This window comes from Hemiscyllium ocellatum, chromosome 1, assembly GCF_020745735.1.
Source record: "Hemiscyllium ocellatum isolate sHemOce1 chromosome 1, sHemOce1.pat.X.cur, whole genome shotgun sequence".
In the NCBI taxonomy this organism is placed as follows: Eukaryota; Metazoa; Chordata; class Chondrichthyes; order Orectolobiformes; family Hemiscylliidae; genus Hemiscyllium; species Hemiscyllium ocellatum.
Window position 1 is genome coordinate 162948991 of NC_083401.1, and position 21288 is coordinate 162970278.

Below are 21288 nucleotides of genomic sequence, written 5' to 3' on the forward strand. Positions count from 1 at the left end.
TTACTGAAATGAATAGGAAGTTTCAGTGAAGTTGATTAAAGGAGTAAATGTATGCTTTTAACTCAATGATTTGCAACTTCATACAGGCTATCAATCCATCAAAGTGTAACCCCTCTTGAACTCTTTTCTTTGACAGTAGCTGTCTTAGAACTTGCCATAAGAGTGTCCAGTACTTGGCTGGCAAAGCAGCCCATTGAAACCCCTCCTTTTATTTCGAATCAATCTGGTCATAGGGCTGCAACAGGTGGCACTTAAACATTGGTCTCCTGACTCTTATTATTGCACCAGCGCACTGTGAAAACTCTCCTCTTTAATTATTAAGTGATAATTCCACTGCGCTTATTGTAACGAAGTGATCAATTCTATTATTAATTGTATCTCTCATTACTGATGTCACTTCTCCACTTATCTTCAGCAAGAATACTACAGACTACATGTAGAGTCATGCAGCATGAAAACAGAGCCATTGGTCCAACTCATCTGTGCCAAGCACACATCCCAATCTGACCTCGTCCTATTTGCCAGCATGTGGGCTATAACTCTAAATCCTTCCTAGTTAGGAAGAAACAAAAGAGAAGTGATCATAAAAATATTGAGCTAAGTAGGGACGTAATTGAGCTTAAACTTCTCAGTCATACTGCCCGGACACAGCTCCCAATTATTGCCCTGACTATACAATAGATATTCATGGCCTCTTGTGGCATAATAGTAGTGCCCCTCCCTCTCAGCCAGGAGGCCCAAGATCAAATTCCACCTGCTCCAGAGGAGTGTAATAACATTACTGAGCAGATTGATTAGAAAATATCGACAGTAGATATTCTTGGGCTTCCCTAGTGCAACGTTAATGTCCCTGCCTCTGGGCCAGGAGACCTGGTTCAAGCCCCACTTGCTTCTGAGGTGCATTGTGCCATCTCTGAACAGCTTATAAAGAAAATGCAATCGATATTCTTGCATGATTGTCAGGACTCATGATTATTTGTATGTTTGTTTGCATGTGTTAGCTGAAGGAGCAGCTATGGATTAGTTCCAAAGCTAGTGCTGAATTGGGAAGAGCAGTTTTTTTTAAATTTATGCAGTCTATATTGGTTCAAACATGAAATTTTAAGCATACATAACAGATTATAGCAGTGAAAGTTTAAGGAAATTAGAGACAAAACAATCTACTGATTGACAGATTCATGATAAAGGGCTTATGCCCGAAACGTTGAATTTCCTGTTCCTTGGATGCTGCCTGACCTGCTGCGCTTTTCCAGCAACACATTTTCAGCTCTGATACTCCAGCATCTGCAGACCTCACTTTCTCCTACTGATTGACACCCTTCTACCACCTTAAATGTTCAATCCCTTTTGTACAAAGACTAATATATGGGTCAGCTACAAGGTGGACTGCAGCAAAACATCAAACCTGCTATGCCTGCACCTCCCAAAACCATGATTCCAGAAAAGCAAAGGTAGGGATGCTTGAGACTTGTATCGTCTTTAAGCTTCCATCAAGTCTCACACTATGCTAACTTGGAATTATATGGCTGTTCCTTCACTGTCACAGGATCTGAATCTTCCCCATCAGTGCTGTGGGTCTGCCCTTATTTAAAAAGGCAGTTCCCAATACATCAGCTTCTCAAGTTAGGGATGGGTAACAGCTCGGTAAAAACAAGGACTGCAGATGCTGGAAACCAGAGTCTAGATCAGAGTGGTGCTGGAAAAGCACAGCAGTTCAGGCAGCATCTGAGGAGCAGGAAAATCGATGTTTCGGGCAAAAGCCCTTCATCAGGAATAGAGGCAGGGAGTCTGCAGCAGCTGGCACCCTGCGTAACAGCTGGCACCCTGGGTAACAGCTGGGTAACTGCTGCTGACCGCGTCAACAATGCTCACAACCCATGAAAGAACAAAGACAAGAAAGGAATTTTGATTCCTGGGGCAGGGATTGGGATTTAAAAGAAGCACAGTCCCTGCACTCCTGTCTGAAACACTGGGGAGGACCCTACCCATCAACCAGACAGCTGTCCCAAGACAAGTTATCAATGGAAGTAACATTAATTGCTTTAAGGCAAGGCTCCCAATCCTTTCTCAGACTGACATCTATCTTTTGAAGCCTTCCTGCGCAGCTTTGGTCTCCTTCCTGCTTCAGGTAGTTAGCTATTTTATATAAAATCCCACTTTAAAACCAGCGTGTACTCAAATGACTGGACGTTTACGAGTTCTGGAATTCGGGATTTGAACTAGAACCTCAGCTTTTCACAATTGATGTTGAACTGGAGAGTAGTGTATCTTAATTTGCTCACAGCACAAAGTTAGGTCGAATTGAGAGTAGTAGATAGAAACAGCCGGGGACAAAGGGACGCTGATATGTGGGCAGAACATTGGCAGATGAAGTTTAATGCAGAAACAGTGTGAAGTCATTTACTTCAAAGCCAAAAAAGATAGATCACTGCATTTTTAAATGGTTAAAAAGCTAGAAACTGTGGTATAAGTTCTTAAGGGTCCAACTACAGAAACCATTAAAAGCTAGAGGACAATTACAAAAAATATTTTTAAAATGTTGGCTTTTATTTCAAGAGGACTAGAATACAAAGAAGTGAAAGTGATCTTATAGCTATATAAAACTCTGGCTAGATTCTAGTTAGAGTACTGCTTTCCATTCTGGGCACTGTAACACAAGATTAATTTGGCTTTGAGGGAGTGTAAAAGTTCACCAGGAGGACACTATGGATAAAAGGATCAAATCATGAGGACTGGTTACATAGAATTGGCTCATATTCCCTAGCATATAAAAGATGAAAAAGTAATTTTTATATGATATATTTAAGGTGACTAAAGGATTTGCTAAGATGGATAACCCTCTTGTGAGAAAGTTCTGAACAATGGGACATAACCTGAAAATTAGAGTGAGTTCCGGTGTTTCTTTCTGGGAAATATTCGTGCAATCTTTCAAACAATAGCTAATGATGGATAAGAGCTCAGCAGGAATAGCAGCAATAACTGAGTTTTCTCAAGTGAGTCAAGCAATTTGAATTTATAAAAGGCATATGAAAACTCAAGGGGATGTAATGCAAAAGAAACCAACTGAAGAGTGAACACAGAGTGCAAACCTCTGTCAGAATTTGCTAACCCAACATTACTACAACTATGCAACTCTTCCTTAAGGAACTGTACCAACAAAGTTGCAGAAGACATTTTTATAAAGTGTGTCCATCCTTACAGAATAGACTCAAGGCTCCAATCCACATCCTACACTCTGCTCTGAAACCTCTGCACACGTTGTGACAGCTGTGGCCAATGTTGCTACAGTAGCAGAATCCACAACATTGTAAAGCAAGTTAAAACAGCTGTGTCACTGCCAGTTCTCCATTGGAACAATTATTTATTGCCATTTGACTGTTCTCCTGATAGCTGTACACAATGTTATTTTATAGATAGCTGTCCTCTTGAATGCCTCAATTGCACATTTCTACATCATGCTGTCAGGCAATGCATTCCAAATCTTAACCTGTTGCTGCACAAAAATGTTTTTCTTCATTTCAGGTCAACACCCTTTCATCAGAGCTCACGCATAGTCATTGACTTGAAAGGTTAGCACTGTTCCTCTGTCCATAGGTGCTTCCTAACCTGCTGTGTATTTCCGGCAGTTCTGGTTTCCTTTTGGACTATAAAATTCCATGGGGAGGTTTGACTTTGGCAAAGGCACTATATGCGCAGTGACAGAGCAGCCATTTATTATGGGTCTGTCCAATTCTCATTTCCATTGACGTCAAGAGATATAAATATCAGGGGAAATAGAATGGATGGCAGACCTAATCGTATCCATTATAGACACCTTGCACTATTGTCCAAGGTCAAAATATCCCCCATGGTTCAAATCACAGCATTGGTTAACTCAGAGACTGCAGAAATTTGGTTTAAAAATTCGGGACATTAGTGTTTCTGCTCCTTTTTAACCTTCTGGCATTGAATTCAATTTCAAGATTTCAGGCAGTAAATCACATTCCTATAAATGGGGTGACATGGGAATCTTGCTGGATAGCTACCCACTGTGCTAACATGCTGAGGGAATTCACTTTGTCTTAACTGAGAGTTTAGCTATTCACATGTTACAACTTCCCAGACATGTAAGATCTTAAACATCCTGGAATATATGACTATTAAAATTCAGACTCCTGCCCATGATTATTGCTTCTACTATTTGAAGCACACCTATATTTTTCTGATCGTGCTCAAAAAGTATGAATTTGAAAATAAGCCCTACAGAACAAATGTTAAATTACAGACTACGTGGTCATATATCGACCAGTTATTGTGCAGGTGCACCAGTCACAAAACTGCCATTAGGTTAGATTATTAAAATTCACAATTAAATACTGATCTTTTCTGTAAACTTAATTCCAACAGTCAATGGCAAATGCTTTCAGCTTTATGTGAAGTGTTTTTATTACACAAATGTATTTTGATAAATTGTTCCCATCTTCTTGCTATTTTTCTAACAAAAATGCTGCAGCCATACCCGTATGGTTCTGTGTTTGAATTGACTTTAACTGTGATAGTAATCCAAGAAATAATGAAAGGTCCCACCAGATTGCCTTTTCCTGCCCAAAATATATTGTCATGTTACTGTGCAATCCTTGGTCTTACATCCTATGGCCAAGGGCTCTCTAAAGTGAAAATTTTGAGATCTCTGAAACTATATAATGCTTTACATTGTATTATTTACAGATTATTCACCAGATAGGTTTGTCCACCAATGTGAATGGAGTATCTCAACAAGCCAATGGCATCAGTCCAGAAGGTAAGTGGTTATGCTTTGGAGCATTGACTGTTAATTGCTTCTAAAGATGCAGTGGAGATGTAAGGCTTTGGAATCAGGAGCCTTAGAGTCCTGAACCTTAGTCCCTGACCCAATTCTGTGTGGCTGAACTTGTCCTATATTCCTAATGCAATTGGTTAGCAAAGTTCCATCAATCTCAGACCTAGCATCAATGCTGCTTGTGGAGCATTGTTTCAAATACAGATTCAATGTCCAAAACCTGCAAAAGCAAAAGTTTTGAGAGTGCATTCTCCCAGGACTATGGTTGTGGCAGATCTCAGTGTTTCGCAGATTTTGGATTACCTGCCAGATCAGAAAATGCTCCAGAAATTCAGCAGGTTTGGAGCATCAGTGGTGAGAGAAACAGAGTAAAACTACTTCAAGTCTGATATGACTCTTCAGACCAGTTGGTAAAGATTTACCATTATTATATTAGTATATAAAAAACTATTCCTTGAAGGTGCAGAATTTGGTAACACATGCAGTTTGTAATATAATTATACAAATGTTTATCCCTCTGAATAAACTAAAACACGCACACAAATAAACACTGAGCTTTCAGGAGCTGATTAAGAAGTTTAGGCAGGGAGCATTTGAATCTCTGTTGTACCAACAATAGCCAGATTAGTTTTCCCCGCAGGAAACACAATCCAAAAACTAAGTTCAAACTCTGACCACTCCCTGACAGACTGACCACCTCCTCCATGCAGTCTCATCAGCCATTCACAATCTGTTTGAGAATACCATCTTACCAGATTTCTAGAATGAATATCTAAGTACTGGCATCATTAATAGTCGACTTCTGCTATTTGTTTAAACATAATGCAGCAAGGGTTCTAACACACCAAAACATAGACAGGTGTCTCTGGGATGGATCCAATGCAGCTTTCTCAGGAAGCACAGCATAGAGGATTCTTCCAGAATCTCTCAAAGAGAACATCAGGGTTGAGCCTGGACCAGCGCTCCAGATACTATGCTGGATTCACAACAGGAGGTGGAGGTGCCAGTCTTGGACTGGGGTGGTCAAGGTCAGAAGGCACCCATCACCGGGTTATAGTTCAACAGGTTTATTCAAAATCACAGGCTTTCAGAGCACTGGTCCTTCGTTATGTGAAGTGAAGAAAGCACACAGGCACAGAATTTAAAGACAAAGAGATCAAAAATCATAAAAATGGTGTGAGTGGAGTGTCGCTAGGCTGAATAATAAGTCTCTGCAGGTGATCAAAAGTGTCAGACGGTGTGAGTAAAGTGTCAACGGCTGATTGACAACTGAAGGGAATGACCTGTAATCTGATTAATTGAGGCAGAGAGTTAATTACAAAAAATTAAAAAATAAGGTGGTGCTGGAGACAAACCAAATAGCTGGAATAATATGGGTGATATGAGTCACAAGCTGAGGGCCAAACCAAACTAACAAGTTATCCAAAACTGTTACAAGCTAATTGAGGTAGAGGGATCATAACAAGTTATCAAATTGATGGTGTCAAAACAATGGCGGGGTGTAATGTAGCACAACGTGAACCCGAGACCATGGTTGAGGCCATCTTCATGGGTATGGAACTTGACTGTCAGTTTCTGCTCAGCGTTTCTGCATTGTTGTGTATTTCAAAGGCTGTCTTGGTGGCTGAATATCCTTCACTGCTGTAATATTCCCCGAGTGGGAGGGAATAATCCTGTCTGTCCATTCATCTGTTGTAGCGTCTGCGTGGTCTTGCCAATATACCATGCCTCTGGGCATCCTTGCCTGTACGTATGAGGTAGACAACATTAGTTGAGTCACATGAGTATCTGCCATATGTGTGGTGAGTGATGCTCCCACATGTGGTAATGGTATCCATGTTGTTGATCTAACATGTCTTGCAGAGGTTGCCATGGCAGGGTTGTGTGGTGTTGTATTTGATGTTCTCCTGAAGGCTGGGTAGGTTACTGTGAATGATGGTTTGTTTAAAGTTTGGCAGTTGTTTGAAGGCGAGAAGTACGGGTGTAGGGATGATCTTGGCGAGATGTTCGTTATCAGTGCTGACATATTGAAGGCTGCAAAGAACATGGCTTAATTTCTCCGTTCCAGGGAAGTACTGGGTGATGCAGGGTACTCTATTGGTCATGTCCTGTGCCTGTCTTCTGCAGAGGTCATTGTGGTTGTTCGCTGTGGCACGTCGGAACTGGTGATCGATGAGTTGAGAATTGTATCATGTTCTTATGAGGGTGTCTGTCATGTTCCTCCTCATCTGAGCAGATCCTGTTTATGAGCAGGACATGTCCATAGGGGATGGCTTCTTTAAAGTGTTTACGGTTGGAAGCTGGAGAAGTGCAGCATCCTGAGATTATCCATGGGCTTGCGATAAAGTGAGGTACTGGGGTGTCTGTCTTTGATGGAGATGTGTGTGTCCAAGAATGAGACTGATTCTGAAGAGTAGTCCATGGTAAGTCTAATGGTGAGATGAAACTTGTTGATATCCTTGTGTAGGCATTTCAGTGATTCCTCACCATGAGTCCAGAGGAAAAACTGTTGATGTACCTAGTGTATAGCATTTGTATCAGGTCCTGCGCATCAAAGAAGTTTTTCTCGAACTTGTGCATGAAAATGTTGGCATATTGGGGTGCACATTTGGTCACTATGGCTGCTCTGTGTCTGGATGAAGAACTGGTTGTAAAGGGTGAAGCTGCTGTGGTCGAGGATGAAGTGGATGAGTTGTAGGATGATGCCTGGAGATTGTGTGTTGGTATTGAGTACTGAGGCTGCAGCAGCAATCCCATTGTTGTAGCAGGTACTGGTATAGTGTTGAAACATTCATTGTGTTGAGGAAGGTTCAATTAGTCTATTTGTACAGTTTTGGATTACTTGTTACTTTGATTAGATCCTTGGCATGTGACTCTCATCTATCATAGAATCCCTACAGAGTGGAAATAGGCCATTTCGCCCAACAAGTCCACACTGACCCTTGAAAGAGTATCCCACTCAGATACATTCCCCAACCCTATTACTCTACATTTCCCATGACTAATGCACCTAACGTACACATTCCTGAACACTGTGGGCAATTTAGCATGACCAAATCACCTAAAGTGCACCGGAGCACCCGGAGGAAGCCCATCCAGTCATGGAAAGAATGTGAAAACTCTACACAAACCAGCCGCCCGAGGCTGGAATCGAACCTGGGTCCCTGGCGCTGTGAGGTAGCAGTGGTAACCACTGAGCCACCGTGCCTACAGAGAGATGTCTCTCGTGTTATTCCAGCTGGTTAGTTTGTTAGCGATTTTTGAAAACATTTGTAGCTCAGATTGAGGTTCTGGATGTAAGTTTGCTCACTCAGTTGGAAAGTTTGTTGTTAGACGTTTTGTCACCATACTAAACAACATCATACTATGTAACATACCAGGTATGTTTGTCTCTAGCACCACCTTATTTTTAATTTTTTGTAATTAGCTCTCTGCCTCAACTAATCAGATTATAGGTCATCCCTTCACTTGGTATCCAGCTGTTGACACTCCACTCACACCATTTATATGATTTTTCGATCACTCTGCCTGTAAATTCTGTGCCTGTGTGCTGCTCTTCACTTTATCTGATGATGGAGCAAGGCTCCAAAAGCTTGTGACTTTGAATAAACCTGGTGAACTGTAACCTGGTGTTTGTGACTTCTGACCTTGTCCACAATAGGATGGTTTTCAGGAACAAGAGAGTTAGAACGGTGAACCAGACTGGCCACCAAGCTGAAGAAAACAAACAATCATCAAAGCAGAAAGCAGAAGTTTCCTGAAGAAGGGCTCATGCCCGAAACGTCGATTCTTCTGCTCCTTGGATGCTGCCTGACCTGCTGCGCTTTTCCAGCAACACATTTTCAGTGGTAAACCTAGGCAAGAGTCTGCAATAAACAAGCCGTTACCACGAGACATGAGATTTTCAAGAAATGTATTGTTTTAAAAAAGTTTCATTGACCTCTGTAAAAACAAAAGCAAACTAGTTATCTCCATAATCCTGTAATGTCATTTCGTTAACCTGTTAATATCTCTTTGTAATTTTATGCTACCATTTACACTGCTTATAATGCTGCCTATTGTTGTTTCATTGGAAAATTTGAATGTACGGCCTTGTACCTCGTGACTGAGTTATTGTTAATTTCCATAAGTAGCTAATGCCCCACCATTGTCATGCAGACCTGCACTAGACATATTCTGTGTATCAGTGTACCTTCCCATTATCTCTGCTCATTGTCTCCTGTCATCAGCCTATTTTGTTTCGTGATTTGGCAATTTTCCACCACTTAAGAGTTATTTTCTTAAATACCTAATGTTATCACTGATGTAAACAAAGTAATTGTTCAACATGCACACTATTTCTTTAATTTCAATAATGTTATTTGTAAGGGGCCCATATTGCACTCTTTCCTGATAGAATTATAGAAATTTATTTTGGTGATTCTGATGTTGCTTGCATATTTCTTATTGTACTCTTTTTTTTCATAGCTCTTATAATTTGGTTGTTCATCTTTCATTGTTCTTTTAATACCTCCATTGCCTGGTATGTGCTATTTTTTTTACTTTTTGTAGTAATTTTTTTACCCCTTTAGTCTAACATGCCTTTTGTTGGCAATTAGAACTTTTGCCCTGATGGATACAAGTAATTTCCGTATGACATGAAATTCTACATGATCATTATCTTTTCACAGATTTACACAGTTTCCTATGAACAGTCTGTGTCTCATCACATTAATGTCCAAATTGAATATAGCTATTCTCTTATTTGGTTCTAGAATATATTGTTGGAGAAAATTATCCTGAAGACATACAAGAAAGAGCCAGTCTGCTTATCCCAATCTATAATACATCTTAAATTGCACACTGAAGCCATCCTGTCTTTACTGCATGCTAATCCAGTCTCTACAACTGCACCACTTCATAGGTACAGCTAAGGTTGGAAGGGTTGGGCTGTACACAACTCTCCAATACAGTCTTAAATTTAAAACATATTCTGCTCCTAATGTCTTCACTGCCCGCTTAGATCTTTCATTATACTACTTTTATCATTGAAATGGTGTCATTTTTAAGTATTGAGGCTGCCTCTTACTCTTTTTCATTTTTACTATCATTTTGTATTTTGCCTTGGAGAATTAGAGTAAATTTTATTGCGCATTTGCTCTTTTCTGTACTTAACCAGGGAACACTCATGTTGATGTTGGGTGTCAAATATGGAAAACATATCCCAATCTCCATATTGATGTTTCCATATTTCAATTAGTGAAAAGGTGCAGATGTTAAATAACTAAATTCTTATGAACCCGCCAAAGGACTGAAATATTGCTTCTTTTTCTGTTGAACAGCTCCATTTTATTTTCCAGTGGTGCACATTTTTCAAGTAAATGTGAATAATAAACATGAAACAAAATTTTGACAAAGTTCAGTCCCTCTATGATGTTAATAATTCTCATAGACTCCTGCTTACCAACAGCCCTTATATATCATTCCCATTTTTAAGATTTATTAACTTTGTCTTCTACAACCATGAGAATGTTAAGAATGCAATAACATCATGAAATACTTCCTCAAGATATCTATTCAATTTCTTCAATTTTGAATAAGCTGCTGATGTTTTAGTGGTCTCTCCGGAAGTTTCCAAAATGAAAATCTGAAACCAAACCTGCCTTTTTGAAATGGAAGTCGTTTTTTTTACCTCTTTCTGTTGTGTCTCATTTGTGCAGTTAAATGTTATTGATATTCTTCAGCAGATAAGCATTTATCAAAATCATCGTCCTCATATCCAATTTTTACACAGCAGTTATAGCTAGTGTGGCAAAATGCCCATGTGTAGAGAAGCATACACATTATTACTTTCCAGTGGGTTATATTTCTCTCTGGAAGTTTATTATTTGACCCATTAGTTCTTCTTTAAGGATGTCACAACTTCACTATTTGCTAACGTTTTCTGAGAACTCATTTCTTTAGAGATTTGGTGAAATATTGCAAGCATACACAAATCCATAAGGCCAATTTTAGGAATTTGCCTTGTTTATGGAAATGGCCATTGTTTGTCGTGGCTCTTTGATAGTTCAGGAATGCTGTGCATTTTCTTTGAAGGAGCAAATGCAGTTAAATTGTTATTTCAAAACATCTTGCAGATCTACAGCCCATAGGCTGATTTTACAGCATCCTGCTCCCACTTTGGCACCCTTGTTCTCCATGACTACAATTTGGAAACTCACATATGCTGAAGTTTTATGATGCAGAGTCCTGACAGGGACAGCTGCTTGCTGGAAACACTTTCTTTTAATGTGTTAGCTTTGCTCGTCTTCAACATTGAATACTAGAAGGACAAAGCAATTTTCAGTCAACGCTTTTCTTGAAATATCTCAATAGGATTTACTTCATTAAGACCTCCTGAGACTTTCAACTGCTTTGAGGCAAAGATCTGTTGCCATCAAGCTGCCTGATTGTGATAAGCTGAAAATGTGTTGCTGGTTAAAGCACAGCAGGTTAGGCAGCATCCAAGGAACAGGAAATTCAACGTTTCGGGCCAGAGTCCATCATCAGGAATCGATTGTGATAAGCCCATGTATAATTTTAAATTCTTCCATTGAGGGAAATGGAGACTGAAACAAGAGCACACAACTGTAACGTTGCCATGTGTCACGCATTGTTCAAGTTTGGGAAAATGTTTTCTTCTAATAGGTTAAAGAATAAGTGGAGCTGATTTTATTTTTGGAAAAGGCAAGATGTTGTGAAATTTGAAAGGGTTCAGAAAAGATTTACAAGGATGTTGCCAGGGTTGCAGGATTTGAGCTATTGGGAGAAGCTGAACAGGCTGGGGCTGTTTTCCCTGGAGTGTCGGAGGCTGAGGGGTGACCTTAGAGAGGTTTACAAAATTATCAGGGGCATGGATAGAGTAAATAGGCAAAGTCTTTTCCCTGGGGTCGGAGAGTCCAGAACTAGAGAGCATAGGTTTAAGGTGAGAGGGGAAAGACATAAAAGAGACCTAAGGGGCAACTTTTTCACACAGAGGGTGATATGTGTATGGAATGAGCTGCCAGAGGAAGTAGTGGAGGCTGATACAATTGCGACATTTAAGAGGCATTTGGATGGGTATATGAATAGGAAGGGTTTGGAGGGATATGGGCTGGGTGCTGGCAGGTGGGACTAGATTGGGTTGGGATATCTGGCCAACATGGATGGGTTGGACTGAAGGGTCTGTTTCCAAACTGTACATCTCTATGACTCTATGACTCAAATTGGTTTTAGCATTAGCAGTAATCTTTCAAAACTTTCTTGATTTTGAAATTGTGCAGTTAGACTGGAAATTTGCTAACATTATTCCATTATTTAAGGAGGGTCGGAGTACAAAACCAAGTGGCTATGGACCTCTCAATTTGATGTCTATTTTGGGGGAGGTATTAAAATCATTTAAGGACAAAACTGGAATAAACTATATGCTGATCAGACAAAGCCAGCACTATATTTATAAAGGTCAGTCTTGAAAGCCAAATCAAGGTGAATGTTTTGAGGAGATCATTTGTGAGGGAGACAAAGGGTTTAAGGTGGAAGTTGGCTCCATGGCTAATACATTAGGTTCCATGCAAGAAGTCGTTGCCAAAATGTTTGAGAGTGCATGGAATTGGAGGTAGGGGAAATTTCATATGTGAAGATTTCAAAGATAAATCAGAGTATGTTGTTAACTGTGAGATATCAGACACTGTAGGTAAATGGATTTGAGAGACCAAGCGCACAAGTCTATTCAAGTTGGTAGACAGCGACAAATCACACCCAAAGGCCGACTGGAATGTGTGTCTTTGTTTTGTCATTGAATGTAGATGATTTGAAATAATGTTTCAATTGTATAAAGCCTTGGTGATGTCCCATCTGAAGTAGTCTTGGCACCATATACTTCAGGAAAGATCTACTAGCTGCCAAGGAGGTGTAACACAAGTTCCTTATAATGATGCTGGCACTTACAGGTTTGAGGTTTGAAGGCTTAAACATGGCTCAAAGTATTGAAGATTGAAGGGTGATCTGATCATTTTTGTTTTAAATGTATGACAATTCAGTATGATAGGTACAATAAAGTATTTCATCTGTTGGGGAAATCAAAAACAAGAGGACATACTTTAAAATTAGAGCCGGGCTGTTCAGGGGTGAAATCACAAAGCTGTCTGTGTATGGTATATTTTTATTTAGTATGGTTGTCAGGGAGATGGAGCTGAAGTGGGTAAATGCACGTTGAGGGACAGGTCAGCCATGATCAAACGGAATGTTGGACTGAGCTCAGTGATTAGTCTACTCTTGCTCCTGTTTCAGTTGGTCAAAAGAAGCTTGGTCAGTAGTTGTTGAGGAGCACTTTAAATCTCAGAGGAGTTAAGAGAAGGAAATTAGTGTTCACTAACTTCAGAAGAGTAACACGTGGCTTAGGGAAGAAATAAATGACAGTACAATAAATCATAGACCGTGCATGAACCAGCCCTGATTGGCCAAATTACTTTTTCTTTGCTCAGGATAGATTTCTAATCCATTCTCAATTTACATGAATCAGGACAGGGAGATCCAACTGAACACCATCATTGTCCCCTGAGGTAATGTGTTGTGTGCTGTGAGGATACTTATAAAGGAGGTAATATGACTACAGAGGACAGTAAATAACTAAAAAATCTAAAATGGTATTGTGACAAGGCATCAGTTTTCTGCTCGCTTGAAACAACCATTATTCATTTCTGATGCTTAAAATATCAATCTGCCTTTTCCACCACCCTTTTCATCAATACTTTGGATAAAGGAATGTACCCAATCAGAAAACATTGACGTAGCATCTACATTTGATGACAGTTTAAATGGATCAGTATATCGTTTAAAATCGGAAGGCGTAATTTGGAGCAAATCTCAATCACAGATAAATAGCATTTAGCATTATGGTCCAGAGTCATACATTCAAAACTGACCCAGAGCTTGTCATATTGATGGAAGTGGGCATGAGTTACCAAATGCAGCTTCCTCCATGGAGTGATCTGAATAACTGTGTACAAAACTTTTCCCCTTCTTTCAACATTTTTTCTAAGAGCTTCTTTCACACCTTCCATTTCAACTGGCAGGCTGCACTTCCAACTGGTCGTTCTCTGACCCCATCTGTCAGGGTGGACTCTGCCAGGGTAGCCTCTGTGCCACTCTGTCAGGGTGGACTCTGCCAGGGTAGCCACTGTGCCAGAGTTATCAACTCTGATGAGGAGCGGAGGTGGGAAGGTGATAACAAAAGTCAACGTCATAAGTACAACATAAGTGCATTAACATTAGGAGATGTAAAAGACAGTGGAAATAGGTTTGAATGTATATAATGAGAAATGAAAGCCAGCAACTCACCAACCTGCCAAGACTCCTTTGACAGCACGATGCAAACTCACATCCTCTGCTATCTGGAAGATCAGAAACCAAGAGATGCCAGAGAGCACTACCCCTACCTGCAATTAACCTTCAAGCCAGACACTAGCCTGACTTGGAACGACATCACTGTTACCTCACTTCCTCTGAGTGAAACTCCTAGTACTCCCTTGCAGTCCGTCTCTGTTTGTAGACCAGGGCATGATTCTCTCCAACATCCAGGCTTCACTACAGCCAAGGAAACTGGACATCCCTTCAAGGTTTACTCTTATAGGGACAAGATTAGTAAAGGGTTAAAACATATTGTGAATAAAACATTTTTGTAGTTGACAAGGCCATAAGACATAGCAACAAAAAGTAAGCCATCTCGCCCATTGAGTCCACTCCAACACTTAACAAGATCATAGCTCATCTGATAATCCTCAGCCCGTAACCCTTGATTCCCTTATTGATTAAAAGCTATCTCATCCTTGAATATTACCTGCACTTAATGACACAGCCACGGGAAGGCACGGTGGCACAGTGGTTAGCACTGCTGCCTCACAGCGCCAGAGACCTGGGTTCAATTCCTGACTCAGGCGACTGACTGTGTGGAGTTTGCACATTCTCCCCGTGTCTGCGTGGGTTTCCTCCGGGTGCTCCGGTTTCCTCCCACAGTCCAAAGATGTGCAGGTCAGGTGAATTGGCCATGCTAAATTGCCCGTGGTGTTAGGTAAGGGGTAAATGTAGGGGTATGGGTGGGTTGCGCTTCGGCGGGTCAGTGTGGACTTGTTGGGCCGAAGGGCCTGTTTCCGCACTGTAAGTAATCTAATCTAATCACCACAGTTCTCTGTGATAATGAATTTCACAGACTTATAATGTTTTGAGAAATTAAATGCCTCCTTATCTGTATCTTAAATGAGCAGCCCCTTATTCTGAGAATATGCCCGATACTCCTAGTCTCTCCCCACAAGGGGAAACAACTTTTTTGTATCTACCCTGTCAAGTCTGCTAAGAATCTTATGTTTCAATTATTCTTCTGAGCTTAAATGTGTAAATACCTAACCAACTCAACCTCTCCTCCTAATACAGTCCAGCCATACATGCTATCAACCTACCAAGGCTTTGGATATAAGTTTGATTGCTGAGGTGGAATGTTCGTTTTCAGATGTTGCATCACCGTACTAGATAACATCATCAGTGAGCCTTCAGTGAAGCACTGGTGTTCATGACTCGCTTTCTCTTTGTGTTTAGGTTTCCTTAGGGTTGGTGACATCATTTTCTCTGGTGATGTTATTTCCTGTTCTTTTTCTCAGCGGGTGGTAAGTGGGGCCCAAGTCAAGGTGTTCCCTTACACACAGATAAGAAAGGACATCAGTTTGACTGGGGACAACACATCCATCCTAGGACAAGCCAAACTAAGACAGGTGTGAGAATTCCGAGAGGCATGGCATTCCAACCAGAACTCTATCAACAAACACAGTGCTTCACTGGAGGCTCACTGATGATATTACCTAGTATGGTGACAAAACAAACCTTCCAGCTCAGCAAGCAAACTCACATCCAGAACGTCAACCTGAGCCACAAATCTTCTCAAAACTCGCTGTCTCCAAAGCTAGTTCAGCTTTCCTTGGTTAAGGGTACCGAAATTGTTCACAGTATACCTGTTGAGGTCTGATTAATATTATGGTTCAGACTAAACCCCTTCAAATATATCCAGGATATAGCCTAGACCCTAAATCTTCCTTATTTAAAGGCAATTGTAAGGTGCCGTGTCCAAATGTAATTTGATTGGTTACGCAAGTCGGTTTTAAGCAAAACACACTTTATTCTTACTCTACAGCTAAAAAGCAAACAAAAGATAGAAGAATTAGCCAACCTTAACTTTATTGGAAAACTTAACAGAATAATAGATTATTTAAAAACTAATCATCAACTGTTCCAATACAATAACATCCCATAAACACACCTTTGGCGAAGGCAAATTCAATAAAATAGATTATCTCACAAGCAATTCAAGCAACAGAGAAAACTCCAGCCTTTAGCTGTAACAGAGAGAGAGAGAGAGACCTTCCAGACCCAGCCTCAAAGCCCTAGCACTGCTGAAAGCTAAACTAAAACCCTGGATTCTGTGGGAGCCTGACCCCATCCATTCACCCTGCTTCCATTGTTCCAATTAAAAAAGCATTACGATTTGTTTACTTTATTGGTTTTGAATCGACGCTTGGCACCTCTATCTCAACTTCTCTTCATTTAAAAAAAAGACCAAAAAAGCCTTGGTATCTTCACCCTAGTGTGATGTATATTCTTATACTCTGTTCCATTTGAAATAAAGGCCAACATTCCATTTGCTTTTCCTATTACCAGTTGAATTTTGATGTTTGCTTTGATTGATTTATGCCCAAGGATTCCCAAATCTTCTGTGTGATAATATTCCTACATTTCCACTCCCTCCAACAATTCCTCTAACCCCCTCCCTCTCCCACATTCCTATCCCCTTTGCTCCACTCTGTCCACCTTCTGTACACAACTTTCTCTCAACCACTTCCCCCTCCTCATCTCTCTCCTTCTCTCCTCCTTCCTCTATTCTTCCTGCCAAAATGCATAACCTCACAATTTCCTATTTTATATTCCTTCTGCCAAGCTTTTGCCCACTTACTTAACGTGCCTCTGTCGTCCTCAAACATGTCTGTAGTACATTCATTTTCAATCTTCCAAATCATTAATATATATTGTAAATAATTGTAATCCCTGAACCGGCATTCAACTAGTTACAGCTCACCATCCTGAAAATGTTTTAAAGGAAACCTTTATCGTCCAATAAGTGGCAAAGAATCTTGCAGTTCATACCACACTTCCAATACTCTACTGAACCCCCTAGCCCACCAGAAGTCAGCTCCTCATGCCTCTAAGGCTAAAAGCCTCTTCAAGCCTACTAGAGTCTCAGGACTAAGCTGTCCTGCATGCCTCTGGTCTCCAGACTCCAATTCCCACTCCTTCTCCTGTCTCAGGAGTATAACTAGCCAGCTCCCACATTCAGGACTACAACCTTCCCCGAATAACCCAGGCTTGGGACTATCCCTTCACGCCCACCCTATCCCTATGGATCCTACCTCCCGTGCACTCCAGATTTGAGATATTTCCTCTCCTCTTCCAGCTTTGGGACTCTCCCCTCTTCTTCAGACTTGACCCACTTCCTTCCTTGCCCCAGGCTCAAGATCTTCCCTTCCAACTGTTTCTCCCCGCCCACCACAGGAGCAGGAGGTGAGCTAAGGGAGGTGGAGGAGAGAAGAAGGAAGGAGATGAGGACAGGGAAGTGGTTGAGAGCGTTGTGTAGGGAAGGTGGACAGGGTGGAGGAAAGGGGATAGGAATGTGGAGAGGGAGGGGGTAAAAGAGGGGTGGTGTGGGAGGGAATGTAAATCGAAGGGAGGAGGACTATAATAACACACATTAAGAATACCAGATAACACGATAATGATCTCTGTAGTAATTCATCTGAGTTAAACAATTGCATACTACATGGCATTACAGCTGGGACCTAGAAGCATGTCTAAAACTTTGTGATCTCTAGCTAAGAATTTTTGCCTTGATCATGTCTGGGCTAACGATGCCTTGCTCAGTTCCCTGGTGCTTTTGTTTAAGTTTCATTCTTTGTGAGTTGCTTTCCAATGATTGCAGTTGAATGCTGCTGACTGCTTTAAAAGCATAAGGCTTGCAATTGATGTGGTTCAAAGCCGTGTGATTTACTTTCAGGGCTATGTGTTTCAATCGATCACTGTTAGCTCTCAGTCGATGACTGAACATTTTGGAATGCAGATCATCGCAAATGGGTGCAAGGAAATGCTGTTGAGTAAAGAATTATGTCAAAATGTTCTGGTAGAGTTATCAAACAAAAACAAGTTATTTCTTTAGAAAGGCTCACAAAAAGAATCAATGACTTTTCTCCCTCTCCGTTAATGTGGAGATACCGGTACAGTTAGATCTGAAAATGATGACCCAAGTTTTCTTTGATCACCCACAGGTTTGAATGGAAATAGATCCTTGTCAGCTTCAACTATTCTTGATAAATATAAAGTTGGGAAGGTGATTGGAGATGGGAATTTTGCCGTTGTTAAAGAATGTGTGGAACGGTAAGTCAACATAATGATACCTCTGAAACCTTTACTTATATTTAAGGGAACACCGCGAATGTGATTTATTTAACAGACTGTTTTGCATTTTACACATGACTGAAATTTTTTCTGCAGAATTGTAGTGAAATGCTTTTTCCTACAGCATGTAGTAAGCTAAAGTTGCCACGGGGTCAGCTGTGGCTCATTCATAGCATACTCATCTCCAAGTGAGAACATTCTAGCAAAGCTACTTGGGCATGTAGCAGGCTGTTCCTATACAGCTACTAGCGTCTATCTAAGATGTGGAAAATTGCCAGATATGTCCTGTTCATCAAAAAGCAGGACAAATCCAATTGGTCAATTAGTGATCAATCTATCTGTTCCCGATGATCACTAGAATGGTATAAGTGGACTTTGACAGTGCTATCGGCTGCACTGGTAAAGGTGTAACTTGCTCAGTGATGCTAAGTTTGGGTTTCCATCAGGGTCATTCAGCTCCTGACTTTGTTACAGTCTTGACCAAAACATGAACAATAGAGCTGAACTCCAGAGTTGAGTTGAGATTGATTGCCCTTGACATCAAAGGCAATGTTAGACTGAATGTGGCATCAGAAAGTCTTAGCAAAACTGGAGTTGGTGGGAACCAGGGGAAAATTCTCTGCTGGATGGAGTCATACTTTGCATAAAGGAAGAAGATTGTGGTTGTTGGAGATCAGTCAGCTTGGTTCCAGGACATCTCTGCAGGAGTTCCTCAGGGTAGTGTCCTCAGCCCAACCATTTCAGTTGCTTCATCAATGACTTTTTCTCCATCATAAGGTCAGAGGTGAGACTGTTTGCTGATGATTGAAAAATGCTCAATACCATTTGCAATTCCTGAGGTGCTGATTTGTACCACACACGTGTCAGGCAATGTCTTTTGACAAGAGAGAATCTTATCATCATTCCTTGCCATTCAAATGCATTATCATCATTGAATGCCTTGCAATCAACATCCTGGCTGTTATCAATGACCAGAAACTGAACTAGACCAGCGGTACAAATACAGTGGCTGCAAGACCAAATAAAAGGCTAAGAATCTTGAAGGGGTAACTCACCCCATCTCCCAAAAGCCTGTCCACTCTCCACAAGGCACAAGTCATGAGTGTGATGGAATACTCCCCACTTGCCTGGATGATTGCAGCTCCAACAACATTCAAGAAGCTTAACACCATCCAAGGCAAAGCTGCCCACTTCGTTGGAATCCCATTCACCACTTTCAAATTGACTTATTTTCCATTGACACAATGTGGCAGCAAGCATGACATGTAGAAAATGCATTGCATTCCCTTACCAAGGCTCCTTGCAAACCTGTGACCTCTGCCATCTAGGAGAAGACTGGCAACAGATGCAAGGGAACAGCATTATTTGCAAATTCCTCTTCCCAGCCACACACCATCCTGACTAGGAATTATTTCACTATTCGTTCCCTGTATCTGCGTCAAAATAAAGAACTCTGTGACTAACAGCACTGTGAATGTCTCTATGCCCCAAGTACTGGTGTGGTTAGGGGTGTCCTTATAGAGGTTTGAGGGGCAGGGATAGGGTAAATAGACTAGGTCTTTTCCCTGGGGTGGGGGAGTCCAGAACTAGAGGGCATGGGTTTAAGGTTAGAGTGGAACGATTTAGAAGGGACCTAAGGGGCAACTTGTTCACGCAGATGGTGGTGTGTGTATGGAATGAACTGTCAGAGGAAGTGGTGGAGGCTGTACAATTGCAACATTGAAAAGGATATATGAATAGGAAGGGATATGGGTCAAGTGCTGACAAATGGGATTAGATTAATTCAGATTATCTGATCAGCATGGACGAGTTGGACCAAAGGGTCTGTTTCTGTGCTGTACATCTCTATGACTGTACCACCTTCTCCAGCGCAATGCGCATTTTAGCACTAAATGTTGGTTTAGCCAAAGACACCTACATCTGATGTAGGAATCAAAAATCTTGTATTATTTCAAAACCCGTTTTGGGCGGCACGGTGGCACAGTGGTTAGCACTGCTGCCTCACAGCGCCTGAGACCTGGGTTCAATTCCCGACTCAGGCGACTGACTGTGTGGAGTTTGCACGTTCTCCCCATGTCTGCGTGGGTTTCCTCCGGGTACTCCGGTTTCCTCCCACAGTCCAAAGATGTGTGGGTCAGGTGAATTGGCCATGCTAAATTGCCCGTAGTGTGAGGTAAGGGGTAAATGTAGGGGTATGGGTGGGTTTCGCTTCGGCGGGTCGGTGTGGACTTGTTGGGCCGAAGGGCCTGTTTCCACGCTGTAAGTCTAATCTAATCTATGTAAAAGTCTAGATGAACAGTCCATTGCAGTACGTAGGAATACTGTGATGTCAGACATGTTGTGTTTCAGAAGAACATGCCACTATTTCCTGCAGAGAAAGGATTATCCCCAGTGACCTGGGTAAGGTTTATTCCCTATATTTGTAAAACAGATTATGTGGTCATTATGCAGAATATTGCTTCACCCCAATTTGACAGCCATTTTCCCTACATGACGGCAGTCACTCCATTACCAAAGTACCTAATTGACTATAAAGCATTTGAGAACATACTGTGATGTCAAAGAAGATAAACTGTCACGTGATAGATAAGTTTCTGAGTTAAAAACCAATTTTATGTGTGATGCTCCCAGTGTCTTTATATTATTTAAATGGCTAATTCACCTCATGGAATCATCCTCCCTCCAGCTCTATTAATCTTGGAAAGTGACTGAATGGAGTCAGGTTCAGGGCTTTCTTCAAATTTTCCCATCTTACCTAACTGCGGTCTCATAATTTGGATTGTTTAAATTAATTAAGTGAGCTCAAAAATCCTCGAGTCATCTGTTGCTTTCCTTCAAGTCCAATCAGGCCTGTGACTTAGATCAGTACTGTGATGTACTGTTACACGTTTCTATTTTATGGCACAATCTGCAATCTTCCATAGATGTGTACCCATACATCAGAAAAAGAGGCTGTGACTGCAGTGGTGAGTTACTAGCACAGCTCAAGTATAGGTTTTGCACCA

General features: G+C 41.1%; 1 protein-coding gene across 6 annotated transcripts in view; it reads left to right on the forward strand.

Annotated features, from left to right (window-relative positions):
- Nucleotides 1–21288, forward strand: part of dclk2a (doublecortin-like kinase 2a) — a 314799-nt gene that overhangs the window by 212460 nt on the left and 81051 nt on the right. For all 6 annotated transcript variants that reach the window (XM_060827326.1, XM_060827342.1, XM_060827359.1 and 3 more), the window contains 2 exons: nt 4708–4780; nt 18154–18262. In XM_060827326.1, coding sequence (XP_060683309.1) covers nt 4708–4780; nt 18154–18262 — 182 coding nt within the window. The remainder of the gene's footprint in view (nt 1–4707; nt 4781–18153; nt 18263–21288) is intronic.